Source organism: Chinchilla lanigera, unplaced genomic scaffold, assembly GCF_000276665.1.
Source record: "Chinchilla lanigera isolate Chin_1 unplaced genomic scaffold, ChiLan1.0 scaffold00042, whole genome shotgun sequence".
NCBI classification, from domain to species: Eukaryota; Metazoa; Chordata; class Mammalia; order Rodentia; family Chinchillidae; genus Chinchilla; species Chinchilla lanigera.
The window spans coordinates 2,122,372-2,146,206 of record NW_004955443.1 but is presented as its reverse complement, the minus strand read 5'-3'; the positions used below and the strand labels follow the sequence as shown (position 1 = coordinate 2,146,206).

Sequence of the window (23,835 nt, the reverse complement as noted above, 5' to 3'; positions counted from 1 at the left end):
CTGTATCCATTCTCCTCCAATTTCAGGTTCATGTGATACCAAAATAGTGATCCCCAAAGTAAGATTTGCCTAACTTACTGCCCTGCTTACAATACTACTCAGTAGTTGCCAGTGACATCAGCATGCAAAAAAAGTTGATTTTGAATGAATTCTTATGCAGCCGTTTTAAAAATAACAAATCCCATGCCTGAGATGTAGCAGTCAGTGGCTTCTTCTTCTCCATATGCTTCATATTGCTTTTGGATATCATGTACCCCTTGCTCACAAGGTGGCCTTTTCCATAACATGAATTTGCAAAGCTTGATGACAGTCTTTTTCCCTGAGGGCTTCTCTAAGTTCCTCTGACACATTCACTTCTTTCTGCTTTTTTGTCATTCATTCATGTCGGAATACTTCTTTCTTAACCTCTATGATCCCTTCCTTCATGTGTCTGTCTCAGGCCCACACAGTATCTGGTGTGAGAAGCTTGTGTGCATGTGCTGTTCTTAAAATCCTGCCACGCAGCTAAGAATCCAGTGATGGTAATTAAAGTACTCATCATTGGTAGGATCATTGAATAAAAAGTAACCTTAGAAATTATAACCAGTAGTCTAGTGAATCATACCTACAGATTCTGTAAAATGGGATATGTAATTTTAGAATATAATAAGCTAGAGGTTTAATCACAGAATTATGAGTTTTAAACTGTGTAAACCAATATCTTTTGCAAATTATTCTCATATTCTTACAGTATTCCTTGTGGACTAATAAAAGTACCACCTAGGAGCACTTACTATATACGAGTTCCTATTTTAAGACATTTCATGTCATCATTTGTGTAATCATCCTAATAATTCTATGAAATAGGTATTATCCTAATCCAGATTGAAGCTAAATGAAATTTGGTGCTCTATTGAAGACTACACTGCTAGCAAATATTATATATTCTATATAAATCCAGGCAATCTGACTCCAAATTTTATATCATTGAGCACTAAATTATTCAATAAATGAAATTTCCTTTATAAGGCACGTATATGTCCATATCATATATTTTTCAAAATCATTGGTTCAGCCATTAGATTTTTCTTGTACAGTACCTAAGAACTATATACATTTTAAAGCTCTAGCATGTACTAAAGACTTTAAACTACTTGAGAAGTGTTTAGAAAAAAGTGAACTCTAATATCAGGAAGGGGTTTAGATTTGCTTTCTGCCACAGTAGGTATGTGAGATTACTAAACTTCGGGCCCTTCCTTACAGAAATGATATTTTTCTGGATTGTTGGAAGGAATATATACATTCATTGTACAATACAGGATCGTCTCTTTCTTTTCTTTCAGTAACCTCACCTCTAAAACAAGAATTAAAATATGCGCTTGTGACATTAATCCTGATATACTAACTTCACTGGATTAAGGAACACCTAACAAATCCGTAAGGCACACTCTTGGGTAGTCTGGTGGGTCATGGGGTGTGCCCTTGGGTATTACATCTGTGCCCTCACGGGTTTCTCTCTGGCCCTCCTCCCCACCTGCTGTGAACTAAGCAGCTTGGCTCCACTACCATCTTCCAACATGACCTTTCTGCCTTGGCGCCCCCTGATCATGGACTGAATTCCCTGACCGATGAGCAAACTTAAATCTCTCCTCTCTGCCTGTTGTGTCTCAGCCATGAGAAAGCTGACCAATCTCTACAGTTACAGATTTTCAAATACTGAATAACATTTACAGATATTCTATGTAGAACCAGCCTATTATAGCATTCTAGAGCTTCCTGGTTTTTATTTTTGTCTAAATTTATTAGTCCCCCCCTTCAGTTGTGAAGAAACATGCTAAAAATCCAAACTAAGGGTGCAAGAGTCCCATCTAGTGGTAGTTTAAAAAAAACCAAAGGCAATTTGGGGATTATCCTGTTTACATGGATGCCTAGAAAGCCTCAGGCGATTTTGTTTTAGTCACTTATATCTCACCATGAGAAACAATTTATTGTAGTTCCTTAGAAAAGAAAAAAAAAAGGCTTGAATTGGAATTCTTTGTATTCTTCCATTATTCCAATAAACTACAAAGTGGGCTGGGGACTTAGCTCAGTGGCACAGCGCCTGCCTGGCAAGCACACAGTCGCAAGTTTGATTCCTGGTGCCGGGAAAAAAAAAAAAAAAGAACCCCAAACAAACCCCAATAAGCTACAGAATGCTTTCCCCATCGATTCATGTAATTCTGTTTTCACTAACCCCATCATCTTTGCGACTGGAATACTCTGTCTCTATACTTTTAAAACCATATGATTTAGTTCCATAATTAGGCATAATTCCATAAGCTTGTTGCTATTAAAAGGATTCAGCATTATATCTTAAGACCAATCTGTTGCAAGAAGAAATGATCAACTCATAATTTACTGCGTCTGGGAACTTATTTCCAAGAAAACTATCATGGTTCAAATCTAACATCAAAGGAAATGAGGAATGAGCTGGAGGTTCTGCATTCAAGTACACTGGGATCAAAGAATGCTAAATATAGATGTCTAAGACTCGCACCCACCCTGTTCCTGGTATGGTTTAGATCAAGAACATCCCCTAAAGGCCGCATGTGCTCTAGGTGGGTTTTGCAAAGGTGACAAAATCATGGGGCTACAGAGCTGACTTGCTGGAAGAAGTGGGGGTCTGTTTGAACAAGGTGTGGTCTGGAAAGGTCCATCTCTCTCCCTGGCTCCTACTTTCCGTCTCATTTTTTGGCTACTATGACATAAGCATCTTTCCTCTCCTCGTGCCCTTCTACCATGTCATCTCAGAGTTTAAGCCAACTCAACATGGACTGAAGCTTCTGAAACTGTAAGCTAAAATGAATCTCTCTTCCTCTAAGTTATAGATATTTAAGTTATAGAGTGTTTTGTCCCAGAGATGAGGAGAAGGACTAGGACAGGTCCTTATTCTACAAGGCCAATTAGGTGTGAGTACTTCTATGTGTCTCTGTAATATTTCCATCTCATGAGCTTAAAAGGATATATTCACTATGAACACAATAAGAAAATAAAAGAACAAGGTATCACAAAGAAGCCTATCCTGTATAAACTCCCCATTGTTATCAAATCTTTTTTCTATTTCAGTCTTATAAATTGCATTGTGATAATTCCACATTGTTATCAAATCTTTTTTCTATTTCAGTCTTATAAATTGCATTGTGATAAAATGCAGGGTGACTGTTCAAATGTTAATAGTTTCGACCATTTCCCACAACTCCCTCAGATGATTTAACTGGGGAGATATTATGTTATTTGTGATTGTTAGAGAATTTTTATCACAAAAGTCTAACTGGAAATATTTCCTTGAAATAATAGAGCATGTTGGAACACATTCAAATATAAATACCAGGATTTTTTTCCTAAGTGTTGAAAAACTGGTAATACATAGGCACTCAAAATTTTGCTATAGTGAAAAAAAGTATTTCACTATTTAGTGATGATTTAAACCTGTAAAAATACTGACAGAATCACATTACTTATATAATGACATTATAGTCAATATTTTCTCCAGTATGACTTTAACATTTATGTGAAGAAAATAAAAACTATATTTGCAAAACATCAAATTAAAACAAAAGGTGAGAAAAATAAACTTTCTTTAACAATATATGCTTATCATACTTGGTAAAATTACAAAATTTTCAGAAGTGAGTTTTAACAAAAAAAGTATATTATGGAGATATAAATTTATAGAATGGAATCTAAAGCAGTAATTAAATTTTTACCTTATAGTATACTGAAGATTGCAATGACTTAAGTGATTGTATTATAAGTAACTATATTTATGAAGAACTAGAATAGTCAGGTTAACTTTTCTTAACAAATCCTGAATATGACTTTGAAATCCACTGTATTGTATTAGTTGCTGTTCTGTAATCAGATAGTAGCAGCTCCTGTTATAGGACAAGGTACTCAAAACACCACTATAAGCAGTTGTTGACAGCTGACAGTTAACCAGAAAAGTCAAAATCTAATCTAAATCTAAAGTCAAAATCTTTACCTCACATTTTGATCTACATTTAGTGAACCTGATTCTTAAATAAAATTGCCCATGAAGCACTTTGCCAGGATATTTCTACTGTAGTCTCTAAAAGAAAAAAAAAAAAAAAAGAAATAAAGAAAAATAATTTGATTTGCAAAAGCAGTAGAAAGAGCAAAAGAATTAAGAGTCAGAAATTTTTTCTGAATAAGTTTGATATGTCTAACACTGAATATGCTACCTATAAATGTATTTTATTTTTGCCATTGTTGCTATTATATAGATTTCAATGCAAAAAATGAGGCAGAGTTATCTGTTCTTAAATGGTCATAAGTATATTAAGATGATATTTTCATGTCCTAGTTAAAACCTCAAAATTAAAAAAAATCACCTACAAAACAATAGAATATATTTAATACTCCCTTATGTTTTTACTATGACAGTTTTTCATTCACATTTTATATTCCTAAAAATAACTGCTAAGTTTACCTTTAGGCTAGAACTAGCCAGGCTCTCTAATTTTCCCTGCCACGGCTTATTAATGTATTTTGCTTCAGTCACTTTCCTAATTGGCAGTGGGATGGCTGGGATGAGACTCTGACAGCAGCAGGGAGAGGACTGGCTGCTGGGCTGGCAGGTTGCATCTGATTAGCACGTGCTGCCTTGTGCCAAAGTCAGTTCGGGTTTGCCAGGTTGCCTCCTGTTGGTGCTCTGCAGCCCATTCCTTCCGGAGGACAGGGATCAAAAGTAAGTTTTTCCGAAATTATTTCTACCTTGGGCAGGCTTTCTGCTCATTAGTTTTTTTCTATTCTACTACCACCCAGGCATTCTACTTCCACTGTTAGCTTCGTGCTTCTTTCCAAAAAACTGTCCTTGTCTCATCCTTACATTACCTCAACTCCTTAGCCTCACTGTTTAGTGCTGAACTCACAAGACTTTTAGATATTTTTCTGTCTTTGACCTTGTTTGCTTTGCCTGGCATTTGTGTGATGTCCTTTCTTATCTCTGCATGTCTTGATCCATGGGCTAAAAATTTATATGCCTACACGGACAAGAGAGGGAAATTAAAAAATAAGTAAGGTGAGCAATCGATCCATAAGAGTGCTTGTAAACTAAAGATTGCACATTTAGAAGGATCCAGGCTATTCAATCTCAGCCAAGAGTTTTCACTTGACAATATGAGTCCCCATTTTATCAAATCATCCAATTGTCTTTATAAATGGGAAATATTAGCATAAATACATATGCAAATACATGCATAAATTTATTACATGCAGTGACATAGATATCTGTGATTACCTTATGTATCATCTATCTAGTGAGCTAGCTACCCAGCTATCAGCACCCTTCATGCCCCATGTAACTTGATGATATTTAGTAGTTAGCCAGATATACGAAATATAAGAAGTCGTCTCATACACCAGAGGTCCCCAGTCCCCCTGGCCACAGACCAGTATAGTCAATGGCCTGTTAGGAAGTGGTGCACATAGCAGGAAGCAGGAAGTGAGTAGCTGGCAAGCAAGCTAGGCTTCATCCAAACTTCCCGTTGCTCCCCATCATTCCCATGACCACTTGAGTGCCGCCGCCTGCTGGCTCAGCAGACACAATAGGTTCACACAGGAGCTGGAACCCTACTTTGAACTGTGCATGTGAGGTACCTAGATTGCAAACTCCTCATAAAAATTTAATGTAATAATAAAAGAAATGAAATGCCCAATAAATATAACTTGCTTAAATCATCCCAAAACTACTACAGCCAACCCCTCCCACTGAAGTGGCTTCGGGAGCCTGCAGAACTACCTTTAGTGTCAGAGTGACAGTAACTCTGTGGACTGCATTCCTTTTAAATTTCATACTTGGCTTATCAGTTGAAAATGTAAAAATTTTATTTTTTGTCCAATATCTATTCAAAATTTCAAGACATCACTCTTATTTTCTATATCTACCTGGCGGGTGTACACTTTTCATCTGGAGTGGGTCTAACTTGATCAATTCCCATTGAATTAGTGAATTCTACCTATTTATTATCTTTACATGTACATACAAATCTAACATCTATCTACATCCCATCTAACCCTATAAAATAATTTTATGTTCACATTGTTTCACACCTGTATCAGTTTTAAGTACTGTTGCTTTATATCATAAAATCTGATCATAGACAAGCTCTTTGCCTCTGTTCTATTTCTATCTTTTCTGTATTACAATTATTTGATCTTCAATATAAAGTGTTTTAATTAACAGAAACATACTTTCATACATTCAGTTGTCATACATTCATTCATTCATTTTCATATATGTTTCGTGGTAAGGTTTAATATGTTCCTTATTTGGAGTGGTCTAAGACAATTCCTGGTTTCTACCACTTCAGAAAGTGGAATGTTCTCTCCCTGTCCTTTTATTAGCCAACACATTAGTTCCTTATGCAGGAAACCCCTATTTTGTGTGTACTTGGTAGTTCTCTTTCAATTATACTACTTTTGAGCTCCAAGAATTTGTAGTTATGAGATTCTGCTTAATAATATACTATAATCTACAGATAATTTTGCTTGAGGGACTGGAATCATTTTTTCTTATCCAGAGTGCACTGATTCATTATATTAACAAATATTTATTGAGAATGTATTATGTGGAAGATAGTCTTATAAGACCTGTGGGTCTAAATGAGAGAGAGAGAGAGAGAGAGAGAGAGAGAGAGAGAGAAAGAGAGAGAGAAAGTACCATCTTAAAGTTTAAACTCTAGTTGTAGAGAATAAAACTGTTACATATTTTCTATGGCATCATAGAAATGACACATGTGATGGAGAAAAAGTAGATTAGGACCAGGGAAGTAAAAGAGTCAGGAAGAAGGAACAGACAACAACATTAAGGAGGGGAGTCAGAAACTTCTTGGAGAAGATAACAATTGGGAAATGTCCTGAGAGGCAAAGAAGTGGGCCCCATGGATAGCTGAGGAAAGAGCTGACACTAGGATCCACGGGCCTGGCATATTCAAGGGTAAAGGGAGGCCAGTGTGGATGTTAGGGAAGGAGGAGGGATGGGAAAAGCAACAGAGGTTGAATTTGCAGAGGAAGGGAGTGGCCACTGCTTGAGATCTTGCTGGTATCCGACAGGCCTCTGGTTGCTGCTTGGGTGTGCTGGTCAGCAAATGAACAGTTTGCAGCACAGGTTTGGCGTGATTTGGCCACATTTTCAGAAGAGCAGCCTGTCTGCTATATTGGTAAATACTTACGCAAAAGTTGTAGCAAGAGGCTACTGCATTTTGGAGGCCTAAAATTTTGTGTGTCTCCCCCACAAAGATTCATTTGTTGAAGCACAAACTCTTAATGTGGCTGTCTTTCGAGATGGAGCCTCAACAGAAGAAATTAAGGTGAGAGCTAGTCTTGAAAGCTCTTATCCAAAAGAATTAGTGCTCTTCAACTAGAAACCATACTCAAAAGTGAAATAAATCAAACATACATGTGCAAGCACCGCATTGTGTCACTAGTGTAAAACTTGAAAGAGTTAATTTAAACTCGGAGGTATGATAGACACTGTGAAATGATAGGAAACCACCGAAGAGTAAAGGGCTTCTGGGATGTGGGAAAAGAGAAGGGAACGAAGGAGAAATTTTGTATGTATGTATATACAGGATAGATAACATGGTTGTTCTTCTGTCTTCTATTTCTATGCTGAAAGAAACTGTCAATGAGTCTTTGGTTGACCAGTATTCAATGTTTATATCTGTTTTCATGAGAAGCCACTTTGAAGATATCAATATGTAATACAACCACCATTGTTAATTCCCTACCACTTTGTTTGTAACTCTGTATTGTCTGTATTGTGCTTGTGATATGTTGTAAAATGTTGTATGTCTGTTAATGTTTCCCTCCTTTTATCTTTAAAATAAAAAAAAATTGTTGCTCAAAAGAATTAGTGCTCTTATATTTAGAAACATTAGACAGCTTACTCTCTTTCTGAACACACACACACACACACACACACACACACAGAAAGACAATGTGAAGATACGGTGAGAAGGTACCCATATGAATTCCAGGAATAGAGCCCTCACCAGAAATTGACCCTCTTAATCTTAATCATAGAAGCCCAGCCTCTGGACTAGAGGAAAATAAATTTCTGATGTTGAAGCTACTTGATGTATGGTATTTTGCCACAGCAGTCCAAACAAACTAAGACATACAGTAATCTATAAAAAAGGTTGATCGTAGCTCATTCTAGGCTTAGGTATAAGTAAAGCCATAGGAGAGAAGATTTTGAGGAGGGAAGGATTAAAAAATCTATTCTCTGCATGCTGAGTTTGTCTGAGGGTCATCCAAGTGAAGATGTAAAGAACATAGCTTGATGTGTGCGTGTGCATGTGTGGGGGGAGGAGTTAAGGGAAAGGGCCTGAACAAAAGGGGTACATTTCATAATTATCACCTGTAACTGAAAAGAAGCCATGGTTGAGGCTGTGATCACCAAGATAGAGAGGGAATGTGGGGCTAAGTAATGAAGCATTCTGACATGTACAAGGTCTGGGAAGTAGGAACGGGCACTAAGAATGCATGGAAAGTGAGAGATAAATCAAGAGAGTGGCTATACAGGCAGCTAAGTGAAGACAGTAATTTCAGGGCATTTCTTCTCACTCTGGGGAAGGATTGTATTCTATCAAAGACCACTGACAGGTCAAGGAAAGTGGTTTTAGAATTAGTTTTCAGATTTAGCAATATGGAGCACCTTAGCAGGAGTGGTTTTGGTGGAGGAGAGAGAATGTCTCTTTCATAGATTGGTAGAGGAGAAAAATTTGGAACAGCAAATAGGACATCTTCTTTCAAATAGAACTTAAAAAGAGAACAAATAAATGAGCTACTATCCAGGGCATTAGTAGAGTTAACAGGATTTGATTTGGTTAATGCCATATATGCATTCTTACTAGAATGGCCAAGGACTGAAGACACTGATGGCATTAGAGAGAATAGAAGGATTGCTGTAATAGTACTCTGCAGCAGTAGAAAAGGGCTGCATTCAAATGCCAGGTGAAAGTGTTAGCAATACACAGAAACATTGTTAGCTGACGTATGTTGAAAGAAGCCTCCAGTTCTTCCATTTAGTGGAATACTTCTCTTTCCCTTCAGGATGAGCTTGACATCTGGTCAGGGTGTTTGGAACATGGATAAGTCTGTGTGCCAAGTCTAACCAATGAGGTTCATTTATGAAATTTTAGCAAGGGATAAACGTCTAACTTGGTAGTTGGGGGTGCTTGTGTAAGCTCATCATTAGTAAGAATGAAGTTCACAGAAGGCGTAAGATAATTTGACTTAAATTGAATTTCACTGCAGTTGAAGAAGTCCTGACTAAAACTGAACCCACACTGGTATCTTTCACTTAAATAAAAGAATGTCAAGGAATCTGAAATTCTCTTCAGACAAAACTAAACACTGCTGATAGTGTTATAACCAATCTGCCTGGGGCCTAGGGGTCTCCAGACCACCTTCAACGGGTTTGTCTCTCTCTCTGAAGTAGGATGAGAAAGCGGATTCAGAGAATACCAAAGGGAAGGGAAAGTGCTTTATTACAGCTGTGGCAAGAGAAAGCAGTGGACATTCCCTCCAATGGAGTGGCAGCTCAGAGCTGAGGCACTGTCAAGTGCAGGGCAACAGTCTGGTTTTTGTAGGGTAGGATATCTACCCCACTTCTCTTTCCACTTTTGTTTTTGGAAAATCCTTAGCTGATTTTTGCTATTTGGAAAAAGAGCATTTGTTATGCTAGGTGCTTGTGATGGGAAACCACAGAAGGTTTGTAAGAGGAAGTTTCCAACTGCAGTCTGTCAGCTGGCTGCTTGCTAAGAAATGCACCAGAGCCAGGGATATAACTCAGGGGCAAAGCACCTGCCTGGCACGGGCAAGGTCGTGAGTTTGATTCTTGGTACAAAAAAAAAAGCGTGCCAAATTGGTCAAGAAAATAGAAAATTTTAAGCATTGGCTGTTCCTTTCAATAAACCACAGACATCAGCAATATACCTATTCCAGCTATCTTTATATATACATATAAATTTTGTTTTCATTTTAAATAAACTGGCCAGGGATATAGCTCAGCTGCATAAGCGCCTGCCTGGCTAGCTCAAGATCCTGAGTTTGATTCCCAGTACCAAAAAAATTAAAATAAAATAAAAATAAATACATAAACCAAAATAACAAGAACAATACATAAACAAAACAGCATAGAGAACAATAAAAATGATACAGCATTTCAAAACATGGTGACAGGGTATTAACAATGGTTGTTGAAGATAACAGTATGTAATGTAGCAGCCATTGTTAATTCCTACCATTTGGTTTTGAGGTCATGTATCGTTTTTGTTGTTTTTGTGTTGTTTTGATTTTGTTTTCATTGTTGTTTCATTAGTTTTTAATTTTTAAAAGAAAAAAGAGAAAGAAACAAAGAGCAATAAATAAATGTACCAGAAGTCAGGCAGTTTAAAAGTCTTAAACCAAAGGCTTAAACCAGGTCTTAAATGAAAGGCTCTGCAGTATATGCTCTTGGTCACTTTATGACATTCATACCCCAAACTATCTTTCTTATTGTGGCAAAAACTCCTACCAACTTAAATGTAATCAACCCAAGGTATGATAACATTGAATTTACTCAGGACATCAACTTGTAGAGCCTCTGCTTGTAAAATGAAGTGCAACCAACATATATCTTGTGGAGGGACTGTGGGGAACATTCACTGTACGGCAAGCAGAAAGCTAGCGGTTTTCTACTCTTTACCTACCTCTTCCCGTTTCTTAGAGCAGGATGTAGCAGCTTGAACACTGATGCCTATCAAGCAAAACCACAGGCTGTGGCTATCAAAGCAGAAGGGCAAAGACTGAGTGTCCAATGCCCAGGGCACTGCCATTCTAACCTTGGATCACCCACTTATGGGAAAAATCCCTTCATGTATTCAAGTTACTATATTACATATTACGCTATTAAAAATCACATTAAAGAGGAGAAAATCCATGGAATTAAGGAGAAAGATGATCAATCTAAGCATGCTCTTTTACGGTTTTAATTATTTTACCATTTACATAAAATATACAGCTAGAGTCCTTGAATATGCCTCGAGCTTTGTACCCAACGGAGTACCTGAATTCACTTTTCTTTTTCAACACTTACTCCATAACCAATGTGTGAGATTTGATTTCAGTTTTTAATAGAAAAAAATAGTCTGTTATATACTGAATATACAGTAACACAAAAATCCACCTACAAATTCATATATGCTGATATAACACTGAAACATTTTACCTTCAAATATAGAGACAATAATTTGCAAGTTATTCACAATTATTTCTGACTTACTTAGATTTAAAGAATATTAAGCAACTTATGGACTACAGGCCACATTTCACAAAATCAGCTATCACAAAATAAGGTCTATATATTGTGAATGCATTGTGTGCACTCAAGAGCCTGAAAACATGACATCCAAAAAACAATTTAAAAGATTCTGTAAGTGCTCTCTTACTTGACAACTGAGAGCAAATACCTTTCCACGACGGGAGTGGTGTTTGCTTTTTTGTTGGAGGATGTTTTCTAGAACAGTGCTGACAAATAAGCGCTCAGTAAGTATTTGTTTTTGAATGAACAGAGCATAAGTGCTAGGAAAAAGTCAAAGGAGAGTGTTATCACGGCAAAACACAAGGACTGTCATTTTGAATTAGTGTCTCTGAAAGAGAGCAGGCTGGTTCTTCATGACTATGAAATAAGCAATGTACACTTGATATTAGCCAAAAGGCCGAGAAGTGATTGAAATAAGCAATGTATACAAAAGATGCACAGATAAAATCCGGCATAATGGAGGAAAGTCTCTAATATCAAGGGATACACATTACACTTTCAGCTTCTTTGTCTACTCTTGTATGTCCTATTTTCTTATGCTATTCATGCAAGAAACCCAGAAAGATGTTAAAAGTTGAGAAATTAGGCATCTATTTCCCAGGGTATATTAATTTCTTCACCGTAGTAATTTTTCATTGTTTTACTTGGGTGGATACCAAAGGCCTTAGGCCAGAGGAAGCAGAGAGGACTCAGTGATCTCTCACCAGGGAGAGAGGCTATAGATCTGACTGTGAATTTAAAGTGAGGAATTGGGGAAGGTAGAAACTCAGCCTAGGTGACGGCTGCATATCATCAGACGATGCTCACACGCAAAGGGAAAAGCGGAGAAGGCTGGATGAAGGTGCAGAGCCAGGGAGCTGGGTGGTTTACAAATCTCATTCCAGTTAGGTCTTTGCAGCACTTTGATCCCTTACTTACCCCCAACATATATGCATGCATTTACCCAGAATTCTATGTACCGCAAGCCTTACACAGGAGAACTGCAGAGATTATACTCAGACTGCTTTCACTCCCCAAGAGCCTCAACTTACGTGAAAATGTGACACTTAGACCCTTAAACCTATATTGTAATTAATTTATAGAATATTTGTATGTTTAATATAGTCTTGATTTTTAATTTTATATGCCAAATTTATTTCCTATCTCTTAAAGCTTCTGTACATTTTTATAGTTAAATCTGGCAGCCTTGACCCTAACCTTACATTGATACAAAGTGAAACATTTATATGTCTATTTATCTCTCCTCTGAGAGTTTCCTATTAATTTCTTTTAAAATATGCACCTACCTGATATATGGTAAGATAGCTTCAGTTACCTCAATGCAATATTTCATATTCTTGTTGTCCTTTATTGAAAAATAGTGCATTATTTTATCTAATTTATCAAATGTTTATAAATAAATTTAATTTATTTTGGAATATCACTTCAGTCTCAATAATTTTTTTGTTTTTCATTACTACATAATTATGCCATGAGATTTTTGTATTAGTTGAAATCTGAAAATTATGCAACAATAACTTTCAAGTGATCTGAATGAAAATTGTCTTATACTTTAGACCACAGTATATTTCATTTTTCTTTGATTTGATATATTGCAAATTTGAAATATGTATCTGAGAAGATTTTTCTGAATCCAAGCTCTGGGAAGCTTCTGGCATGAAAACTCCACTATTGGCACATGTTTTTTACTGCAAGGAAAGTCACATAACATAAAACTAAAGTCTACAATTCATAGAATTTATGCACTCACTATGTTCTGAAGCCACTATCTTGCTCTAGTTTCAAAACTTTCTCATCAACCCAGGGGAGCATCTTCCCACATCAATGAACTGCTGCTTGTTTCCCTTCCACCAGCAACTAACTAAGTGCTGTGTGCCACTATAAATTTCCCTGTTCTGGATAATAAGGATCTAGGGGTGAATAACATCCAATTATGAGTACATACTACATTTTATATATTCACTCGCTGTTGATGGACATGTGTTTTTTCCTACCTGTTGAATATTGGGATAATCTTTTTATAAGCATCTGTGTGCATGTTTGAGTGTGCAAATATAGTCCATTTACTCTTGCAGATATAATGAGAGATGCAATTTACTAAGCGTTCTGGTCATTCTTTCTTTAGCGTGGTGAGGCAAAGCAAAACTCCTGTCCACAGTGGATGCATTAATTTAAAATCCCACCAGCAAAACATCAGCATCTCCTTTTCATAATCCTGCAACACATACTTTTTCCATTTAATGGTTATCAAGGGCCTCCAAGGGGGATATGAAACATATATCGCTGTGGTTTACATTTGAATTTCCTTAATGACCACTGATGTTGTACATTATTTCATGTGCTTGTAATTCATATTTCTCTTAGCCATTTGTATATGAATGGTGTTAGTTCTTCTGTAAGTGTTTGGTAGAAATCACCACTGAAGCCATTTGTCCCAGTCTTTTCTTTGTTACAAAGGTTTTGCTTACTCCTTAAATCTCATATTAAGAAACTATTGAGATTTTTTATTTCTCTGTCATTAGGCTTACTAATTTATGTTTTTCTGGAAATTTGTCCATTTTACAAAAATTACCATATTTGTTGGCATACAATTGTTATATTATTTTCTTACAACCCTTTTAAATTCTGTAAGGTTGATAGCAAAATCTCCACTTTTATTTCTGATTTTAATTTTTGTATCATTTCTCTTTGTCTTAGTCTAGTTTAAGATTACTGGAATTCTTTGCAGTTTCAAAGAGCCAGCTTTTGGATTTATTTATTCTCATTCTTGTTTTTCTATTTTCTATTTCATTTATTTATATTCTAAACTTAATTATTTTCTTCTCCTTACTGAATCTGTATTTACAGTAGTTTGTTCTTACTCTTCTATTCCATGAATCTATAAAGATAAGTTATTGATTGAAGATCTTCCTTCTCTTTTAATGTAGGTATTTATTGCTATCAATTATCCACTGAGCACTGCTCTCATTGAATTCCATAAGATTTGGTGTGCTCTACTTTTATTTTCATTTGCTGCAAAGTTTTTCCTGGTGTCCTAAAGGATTTAGTGTTTACCTAATCTGTTGACTGAGAGGGATGTTTGATTTCCGCATACTGGTATAGATTCCAGTTTCATTCTTTTCTTGCTAGCTTCATTGCACTGTGTTGAGAGAATTTGTACGACTCCAATCTCCTCAAATTTATTGAGTTATTTTATAACTTAGAATATGGTTCCTCCTGGAAAATATTTAATGTACACTTGAGAAGAAAATGTAACTGCTTTTCTTGGGTTATGATATTTTTCCTTCAATATCACTTCTCTGTATGCTTTATTGGTGGTCATTTTTACTACCACTATGTTAGTATTCTATAGTTGTGTCCATATCTTTGTCAGTGTCCTTTGCTCACATTTCCTACATAATCTCTTCATACTTTCAGCACGTCTTCCTCTCACAGATATAATCTTTACAATTGTAAACACACATAAGTTTATGTAGCATTGTCTTGTTTTCTTGTCCTCATGACAGTGGAAACACAACTATTGGCCCTTAGAATTGAACATGTTCTTACTTTTCAAAGGTTTTTGTTTAGTGAGTTTAATACTGAGGAACTGCCCCTTTCTATAGGCAAAATTACTCCTCTATCTAGTTATTTTTTAACTCATTCAACACACATTTTTCTAGCACTTACAATTCTCCAAGATCTGTGGTAATATGTGTGCCACAAGATGAACATCTATAAGGCACCATAAGAGAAAAATAGAAAGCAAACTTTCAGCTCTTAAGTACATAATTTGGTGAATTAATGTATCATACTTGATTCATACTGAAAACTGCGCAGGAACTTACGTTAAAGACTATTATTCTGTTGAAATGTCCAATGAAATTCTAATAAAAGAACTAATCATAATTGTTAAATATACTTTCAGTATATTCTTTCTTTTATTTGGTATCAGAATGAACCCAGGATCTTTGCACTGAGCTACATCCCCAGGCCTTTTCAATTATTATTATTTTTTTTTATTTTGAGAGAAGATTTCACTAAGTTGATATATAGTTCGGGTTGTGATCAAACTTGTAATCCTCCTGTCTCAGCACCCCAAAGGGCTGAGATTTCAAGTGTCAGCCAATGTATTATTTCTTAAATACATAGCTTTGTAAAAGACTGTACATGATGAATATCATATACTTTTACATAATTCAATCATGGTTAATCACAATATCAATTTCTTATTCAAATGAGCACAAAATATTGAATAAGACATATTGAAATAGCAATATGAAACATATTAACCATTGTTAATATCCTATTATCTTGTTTTGAAATACTGTATTACTGTTTTTCTCTTTCTTTTCCCTTTACAATAAAAAGTAAAAAGGGACATAGTTCATAGAATATCATGTAGACCATGTCAGTTGTTCTATAATGAAACATAATGACTTGATCATAAGCATGAACATTAGTACAAAGAAAACATGACTGATATTGTAACAATAAAAGAATGTTAATCATCCTAAATTATATTTGATTTTATATAGCTATTCCTTGATTTAAATTTCAACCTTGAAATATTTTTGTTATTATATGTAGATGATGTACTGTAAAGGAAAGTTTGACGCCCTTGCTTCCTTCTCTATTCCCTCTTCTTCTCCCCTCCTTTTCCCAACTGTGTTCACTTAGTTCTTTCTAGAACTCTCTCATCAAATCTAATCTGTAAAATGTTGTCATGTTAGGGCTGGAGTGTAGCTCAGTGGTAGAATGCAGGCTTAGTAATTCAGAGCCAAGCACTAAGAAACAAAGGAGGGACAGAGAGAGACAGAGATAGACAGAAAAAGAGAGAGAGACAGAGACAGATACAGCAACAGAGAGACAGAGAGACAGAGAGATGTGCAGCATAGTGTCATTGAATAAAACACTTAAAATTTTAAAGTCTCAGTCTTCTTCTTAAAAGGTAGGTGTCATGGTATAATGAATTTCATAAACAAAATAATAAGTAAAGAAATAAGTGAAACATTTAGCTTGTGGCTTGCCATAAATTTGTCTTCCATGTTATGTAAATGTCCATGTTAATAGTAATACAATAATAATTTTAAAATAATGATGAGTCACATGTATATGCAGTTACCTTTATCTTTCTTTTTCTTCAAAAGGTTGTATGTGTGCAACATCTTCCATATCTCACAGTTTCTACCTACTTGAGTGTGTGCTACTCCAAAGCAACCTTTCTCATTTAATTAATTTGCATTAGTAACTTTCATCTAGTCAAATTCATTCAGTACATTTGGATTTCGCTGTCTCCCTCTTGTTCCCGCTGGTACCTATGTCTATGTCTTTGTCAGTCTACGTCTATGTCTAGATCCATACCCGTATATTTCCTTTTATACATGTATCTAAATTTGCTCTGCATGTTATACTGTAATTTTGTCCTCTCATATCTTCCAAATCCTGTCAATTTAATATTTTTAAGGATTCTGTCTTCTGATCTTACATTTACCAACCTCATTTATCTGTAAGAGATATCTAACCCTAACTAGATCTTTAACTTCTCATATCTGGTAGCTACTGATTGCTATATTTATTGACAGCCACTGCTATTCGTCTGCTTTACATATACTTAGGTCCATTGGTCAACTGAAGATCAAACTGATACTATAAGGAATTTCAAAATCCACATCACTCACAAATGACTACCTTTCTCATCTTTCCCTTTAGTTTTTATTAATGGCAATATTATTCACATCAAGCATCCAAAAACTCCCCTAAACTTCATTTTAAATTATTCCTTTTTCCTGTAGTTGCTCCATATGACCAACAAATCCACCATTCCTCTCTTCCAAGCAGCTTGTCATCCTACCCGTTTTCCTTTGTTGTCTTTGTCATCCTTAGCAATAGCATAATTATATCTTGTCTAGATTATTTCAGTAACCCTCAACATTGCTGCCTGTCTTTGGTCATTTCTGTCTTTTAACTCAGCTTCCACAAATAAGCCAATAAGATCATATTTATAGTAATAGGAATACTTTTAATTAGGCTAGGTAACTTCTGGAGATCTACTATATAGCATAATGCCTAACAACAATAATATGTGCTATACTTAAATTCTGTTAGGAGAATAGAACTTCACATCAAATGCCCTTACCCGCCAATGATACACACCGTTAATAAAGGAGGTGAGAGGAAACTTTGGGAGATGATGGATAAGGGTACTGCATGGATGGGCGTCTTGGTTTCATTAGTGTATACTAATCCCCAAATTAATTGAGTTGTATTTATTAAACATGTATAGCTTTTCACATATCTACCATACATCCACAAAGTTATTTAAAAAAAGAATAGATAACAATTTTGTAGCCCTTATTCAGTGACATTGTTCTGCGAGTTTTACTGATATTATAGCCTCAAAATACTCTAGTGACTTACGTATTCTAAAAGATAAAGGTACATTCCATGAACACACTTTCTCATCTTTGTCTCAAAATATTTCTATGTGTATCTCCACTGATCCTGAAACAGCATCACAGAACACAGCACGTTTGTTCATCCAGTCATGTCACTGTACAATCTGGTTTTGATTAGGATTCTTGTCCACTTACCTGTTTGAGAAACTCCTAGTCATCCTGCAAGGCTCAGTTCAATAATTAATCCAGCTACTTTCTCAAAGAGTTCTTGTAGAGATGATGTATATTGTAATTTTCTATAACATGCATATGCCTCTTCTATTCTAGTTTTACTTTTATTGTCATTCTTCTTATTCTGCTACTATCCATAATACTAGTCTATTTGGATATAGGAACTATCATTCATTTATATCTGCATCCCCAGGTCCTGGAACAGTACCTGAGAAACTAAGTTCTTAGTAAAACTTTCTAAATGAATTGGTGGACCAAACACACAAAAATGACCTACTTTCTTCCAAAATGTCCACAGTCTAATTCCTATATCCCCCCAAAAGTAACCAAATTCCTTTGCATGGTTTTAATCAAGCAAAAACCTTGTTATTAAATACACTAATGAATTTACCCTTCCTCTTACTTAAATTACAAATATCATATTTGTTCATGTCAAAGCAAAACCCAAAACACTGTAAAAATGATATTCCATATTCTAACTTTAAAAACTGCCCTTACTTGGTTTAATCAAGCAAATCAGACACATCAGCGGAAGAGAATGAGTTCTCATTCTGAGTTTTCTTCTGTCTCAAACTTAAAGCACTAATGTCCTCCTTTTAACTGAAAACTAAAAGAGAGCTAAGCAAAGGAAGTCTAGAAATATGGTACAGTGAGACTTTCTATTAAAGAAATTCTCCTTCTGCTAATATGGAGACAAATGTCAATAAGCAGAATGATTTAACAGGAATAAAAGGAATGAATTTATTGCCAGGCTCTTTAAGTAACGCTTATATTCTTTTATTAACAATGTGGCAGTGACTCTGTGTTGTGCCTCTCTGAGCTTCAGTTTCCTTATCAATAAAGTAAAACCAATATTCCCTGCCCCGCACATTACAAAGTATTGATGTGAGAATCAAGAGAGACGACACCTTTGAAAGTGCGCTTTGAAACATGATGTTCTGTACTACAACGTGTGGAGCGAATTCACTCACCGAATACAGTTCTCGCAGGCACAGACTCTCTATTAAGCCAGAACGACACTTGGGAGAGAATGACAGTCATGATACAAGGCAGGTATGTCTGAATCACAAAATACCCGATTTTTCTTTTCAAGTGGAAATGAGCTGTCATTACGGTGTATTCACCTGGAAGAAAAATTTCAAAAGCTTAAGGAATTGTAATAGTCAATAGTTGGAACGTTATGGAAATGGAAGAGATTTAAAAAAAAGTCTTTGATTTAAAAATATCACATACTTATCATCAAAACTACACCGATTTGAAACACCTCATTAGCATAGCAAGAGCATTTAGAGGAGAATGTTCATAAAGTGAAGACATTTGCTCTGTATGTCCCAGAATAAGGTATTTGTTTTTCTTTTTCAGTCGTGGATCCTAACCAACAGGATTCACACTCATAAAGCCTTTCTCCTAGTAGATTATCTTACTTGCTTAGGTCATTCATCCACACTGACACTAACTATAAATTTCTGCTAAGACTGATCAACTCGATCCTTCTTTGCTCTTTAAAGTTTTGATCTCTGGCCTCATTTCCAGGGCAGAATTTCTGGCCCAGATTTTCCACATTTAACCTTGTCACTAATTCTGCATTTTTCTCTGCTGTATGTCTGCTCTAATTTGTTTCAGTACTTCTTTCGAATCCTCCTATCTTTTTTTTTTTTCCTCTCAGGGTTTTAATGATAGCCAGATGTAAGATAATTAGTTCACACAGCTGTTTGTTTCTTAGATGGCAGTGGCCCTTAGACAGGGAATAAGGTTTTCCACACAGGCCTGTAGTAATTATCCATAAATCAAAAGTTGAGTAATCATGAATTTTGTGGAAGGTGGGGGAAACAATTAGAAAACTAGGCGAAGTGTCACCAGTTGTTTGAAGGTAAATGTTAATAACAACTCATTTGAGAAGACATGCTTTTTTTTTTTTTTTTGAGACAGGGTCTCGCTATGCGGTTCAGTCTGGGCTTGAGCTCACTTTGTAGCCTAGGCTGGTCTCAAACTCACAAGGATCCTCCTGCCACAGCCTCCCAAGTGCTGGGATTACAGGTGTGTGCCACCACGCAGGGCCAGAGAAGACATACTTTTAAATACGTAGTATATTTAGGTCAGTGTGACTCAAACTTTAATACACATATGAATCCTCTTGAATCTTGATAAAACACAGATTCAGTGAGGAGTATAAAGCAAGATTGTGAACACCAGGAAAGCTCCCGTGCAGTCTATCCCACTAGTTTGTAGACCTGAAAACAAAGCTTTTTAAATAGTATAACATATTTTCAGTGACTTCATAGTTTTTCTTCAGACTCATTTTACTGACCTGTACTGGATTTAATTGTCTCCTTCCCAATTGATTGGCCCAGGAGATCATACTGATTTAGCCTGGAGCCATCAGGAGCCACCTGTACCGAATCAGATGCATTGTAAGTCCAAATATAAGTGACTTCTGAGGTTGTATATGCATCTGTCAAAATCAGAGAAGAAAAATTGTACAAATAACTGCCAACAGAATGCAATGTCAAAGTTTGTTTATCTCATAGAATCAACTTACTATAAACTCAACATTTCAGTATAAACTACAGATACAGAAGCTGGAAACGTGGAGAATAGCCCAAGAATATATTGCAAAAAATGATCCTTCTTAAGTCTTTTAAAAAAGCAGTTACCATATTGAATCAGTTAAGAATACACTGTGTTTAATTTCTTTAGATTTTGTATCTGATCAAATGCATAACACACAGTGATGAGGTACAGACTGGAGGATCTCTGCATGTGTGTCTGTGCATGTGTGCACGCACACACACACGCACACACACTCGAGGTGTGCAAATACACAAATAAACCAGAAGGCCATCAGATTTATTCTCAATAAGAGTAAAGGAGGAGCATAACAGTTTGTTTTACAAAATTTAGTGCAAGTTCTACTCCCAAATTAGGCCATTATTAGAGAGATTTATTTACCTTTGTTAAATAATCTATGTTTGAGTAATATGCTGCATTGTACACATGCATATTGACTGACTTAATATCTCAAGTCACTTTTTACTATCAACATCCCTCTTAAGAGGAAATTGACAATGTTTTGGAGCTCATTCAGAGAATCCTGTGATCTTCTACTTCCATTCAAGAAGTTTAAAGTTATGTGAAATAAGAAAAAATATGAAAACGTGAGACAAAAAAGAAAAAATCAACAAATCATGACTGAATTTAAAATTCTAAACCATAAAGAGGCTTCTCCTATTTGAGGACAATGACAAAGCAATAGAAATGTAACCATTTTTTAGGCTAGGAAGGACTTCTATGTAAAAGAGGAATAAATGACTATGACAAAAACAGCCGAGGCTGCTTCTTCCAAGCGTTGTTGCAAAGCATGTGAAGGTTTGAGCTTGTTCACGTGTCTATCACTGCACACTAGTAGTCCACACTTTCAACAGTAGGCATCCAGCACCTACTACTGGTAAGGACAAGTCAGAGAACATTCAAACTGTTTATTTAATATATGAGAATACGTGTATGAAGAATGTAATATAAATTATAACTGTGTACCAGAGAATGCTTAACTGAACCTTTATAGGTTGACTACAGGAATTCTACACTGAGAAAAGGACTATTTTGTAGCTGAGATGCACAAGATGTTCAAATTTTTTTAAAAAATTTCATGTTCAATATTGATACATCATTTATGTTTGACATTAGGCATAATAACAACACCTATCCAAGGCAAAATGCCATTTCTTCCTATATCAATGCCATATCTTGGATAAGGTCTTTTTGTGATATTAAGGCTTTTCAAGCTTTTTTTTAACGACACCTGTGCAATGCGAATGAGCTTTTCTCTGCTGCATCTGCTTTGGTTTTCCGGCATCATGTTTATATTGTATGCCACGACTGACTAACTTACGTAACGTGGGGAGAAATGCCAAAGTTGAAGTGGTGGTTTCCATGATAGTAAAAAAAGGCCTTGTGGTTAAACAAAGAGGAGATTCTTAAAGAAAATTGAGAACTGACACCTTTTGTAAGAATGCCCAAGGCAAACAAGATTGAACTCACTGCACAAAACTATGATCATCAAAATAGTTAGAGTGTTTGGTATTCATATTAGTCACCATTCTTTTCTTTTCACTGGACAGTCTATGAAAAGACACACTTTTCAGTAATACATATTTTAATCAGGTGAGAGCACTGCATTTTTTTTTTTCAACAGAGAAAAATTAGTCCCCAGCTAGCTAGAATTTACAAGAATAGAGATGCCAGCAGGGCACAGTTTCTGAAAAGATCAGGTGAAGGGACATGCTCACACAAGAGCTAGGCTGCTTAGCTAGATTCATGAATTTAACTGTCAGCCTGCCTAGGGAAATGATTTGACCTTCCTCCTTTCCCACTACATCAGAATGTGCATGCTTCTGCTTGACATACAGGACATAACCCTGTAACCTCAAGAATAGCCAAAGGCACAGAGCTTGTGTGAAATGCTCTGTATACACAGAAGGTGCCTGCATGCAGCAGTCCAATGACATCGTATCCTTGAAATTTAAGGGGAAAATCCCTTTTAGTAGGTAAATAGTATAGAAGACAACTGCACAGATTCAGCTTCTGTGACTGCTTTATCTAGCAGGGTAAGAACAAACAATAGAATCTATTTCTTTTAATAATTCATTCTTACTTGATGAAAAAGAAATGTATTTTACATGTTCTATTTTTTTGGAAAAGATTCATTATAACAGTTAGAATGGAATACTTGTTACATCAACTGCGAATTACAGTCCTGACTTTATGGGAGCTCCCGGTCTACATTTACACAGGTACTAAAAATCAGGTATTTTTTCCTAGCAGTAAAAGAAGCAATAACTTAAATAACACAATGAAAACACTTGGGAGTAATCTAGTGGTAGCAAATTAGTTCTCTGGGTGTAATCAGCATGTCTTTCATTTCTGTACCTTACTGGGCAAGTACAGTATTAGGCACTCCATAATGTAAGAAACAGCTACACACTAGAGCAGTGCTGCTGCCTTTTCCTGATATTGACCCAAAACATACACATTCACCCTTGTACTTACAGCTGCCAAATTTCAAAGGACATGAATGAGCATCCATTGGAAAATCCTCCAAGTGCATTGGACATTCAGCTTGAACTGTCAGCCTAAAAGTCAAAATGCCACTCTTTGTTTAAGTAAATTGGCAATTCAGGAAAAGTCACTTGTTCCTGTTGTCAATGAAACTGATGATGAGGCAGAACTTTTGTTACAGCATCATACTGGGAAGTTGACATTTAACTGTATTTCTGTTCACCCACATTTAGGAAGTTTCTCAAGAACACACTGGGTTATACCAAATCTGAACATAAATAACAAAGTATTAAAGATAAATTTTACTTAGCTATTTTATACTTTGTTGTTTAAGAGTAAAGAAATCATATATGCATTTTTGAAGGTCTATTTCACATTAACCTCAGTATAAATGTTGAAAACTTTAAAAAAATTAAAACTCTGTTATAAAGACATTGCCATGTTCCCTGTCATCTTGTTGAGAACCACATAGTAAAATTGATAAAAGTTCAGAACTGGCTCAGAAGAATTCCCTTCAACAATATGTCAACTATGAATGAGAATCACACACTGTATATAAACACACAAATTAAGCACAGAAATAGATGTAAGTACACATACAGATGTGAGATAATAAAAATATCTTACTGAGAATAAATTGGTGGCTATATTTTGGACACAACTTCTTAATATTAAATACATTTCTTTTGTGTCTAAATAAAACAAGGATGATAAAAATATCAATCATAGAAAAATACCAATTTTCCTCTATTTCAATTGTTCCATTTTACACAAAGCCAATCTGAATAAAGCAGATACTAAATGGAATACATAGAAAAATCTGTT

The 23,835-nt window shown here is 35.7% G+C and overlaps 1 protein-coding gene across 6 annotated transcripts in view; it reads right to left on the bottom strand.

Annotated features, from left to right (window-relative positions):
• Gabra2 (gamma-aminobutyric acid (GABA) A receptor, alpha 2) overlaps window positions 1-23,835 on the bottom strand; it is a 134,388-nt gene that overhangs the window by 30,383 nt on the left and 80,170 nt on the right. For all 6 annotated transcript variants that reach the window (XM_005391902.2, XM_005391901.2, XM_005391903.1 and 3 more), the window contains 3 exons: window positions 23,002-23,084; window positions 20,264-20,407; window positions 18,927-19,079 (listed from right to left, as the gene is read on the bottom strand). In XM_005391902.2, the coding sequence (XP_005391959.1) occupies window positions 18,927-19,079; window positions 20,264-20,407; window positions 23,002-23,084 (380 nt within the window). The remainder of the gene's footprint in view (window positions 1-18,926; window positions 19,080-20,263; window positions 20,408-23,001; window positions 23,085-23,835) is intronic.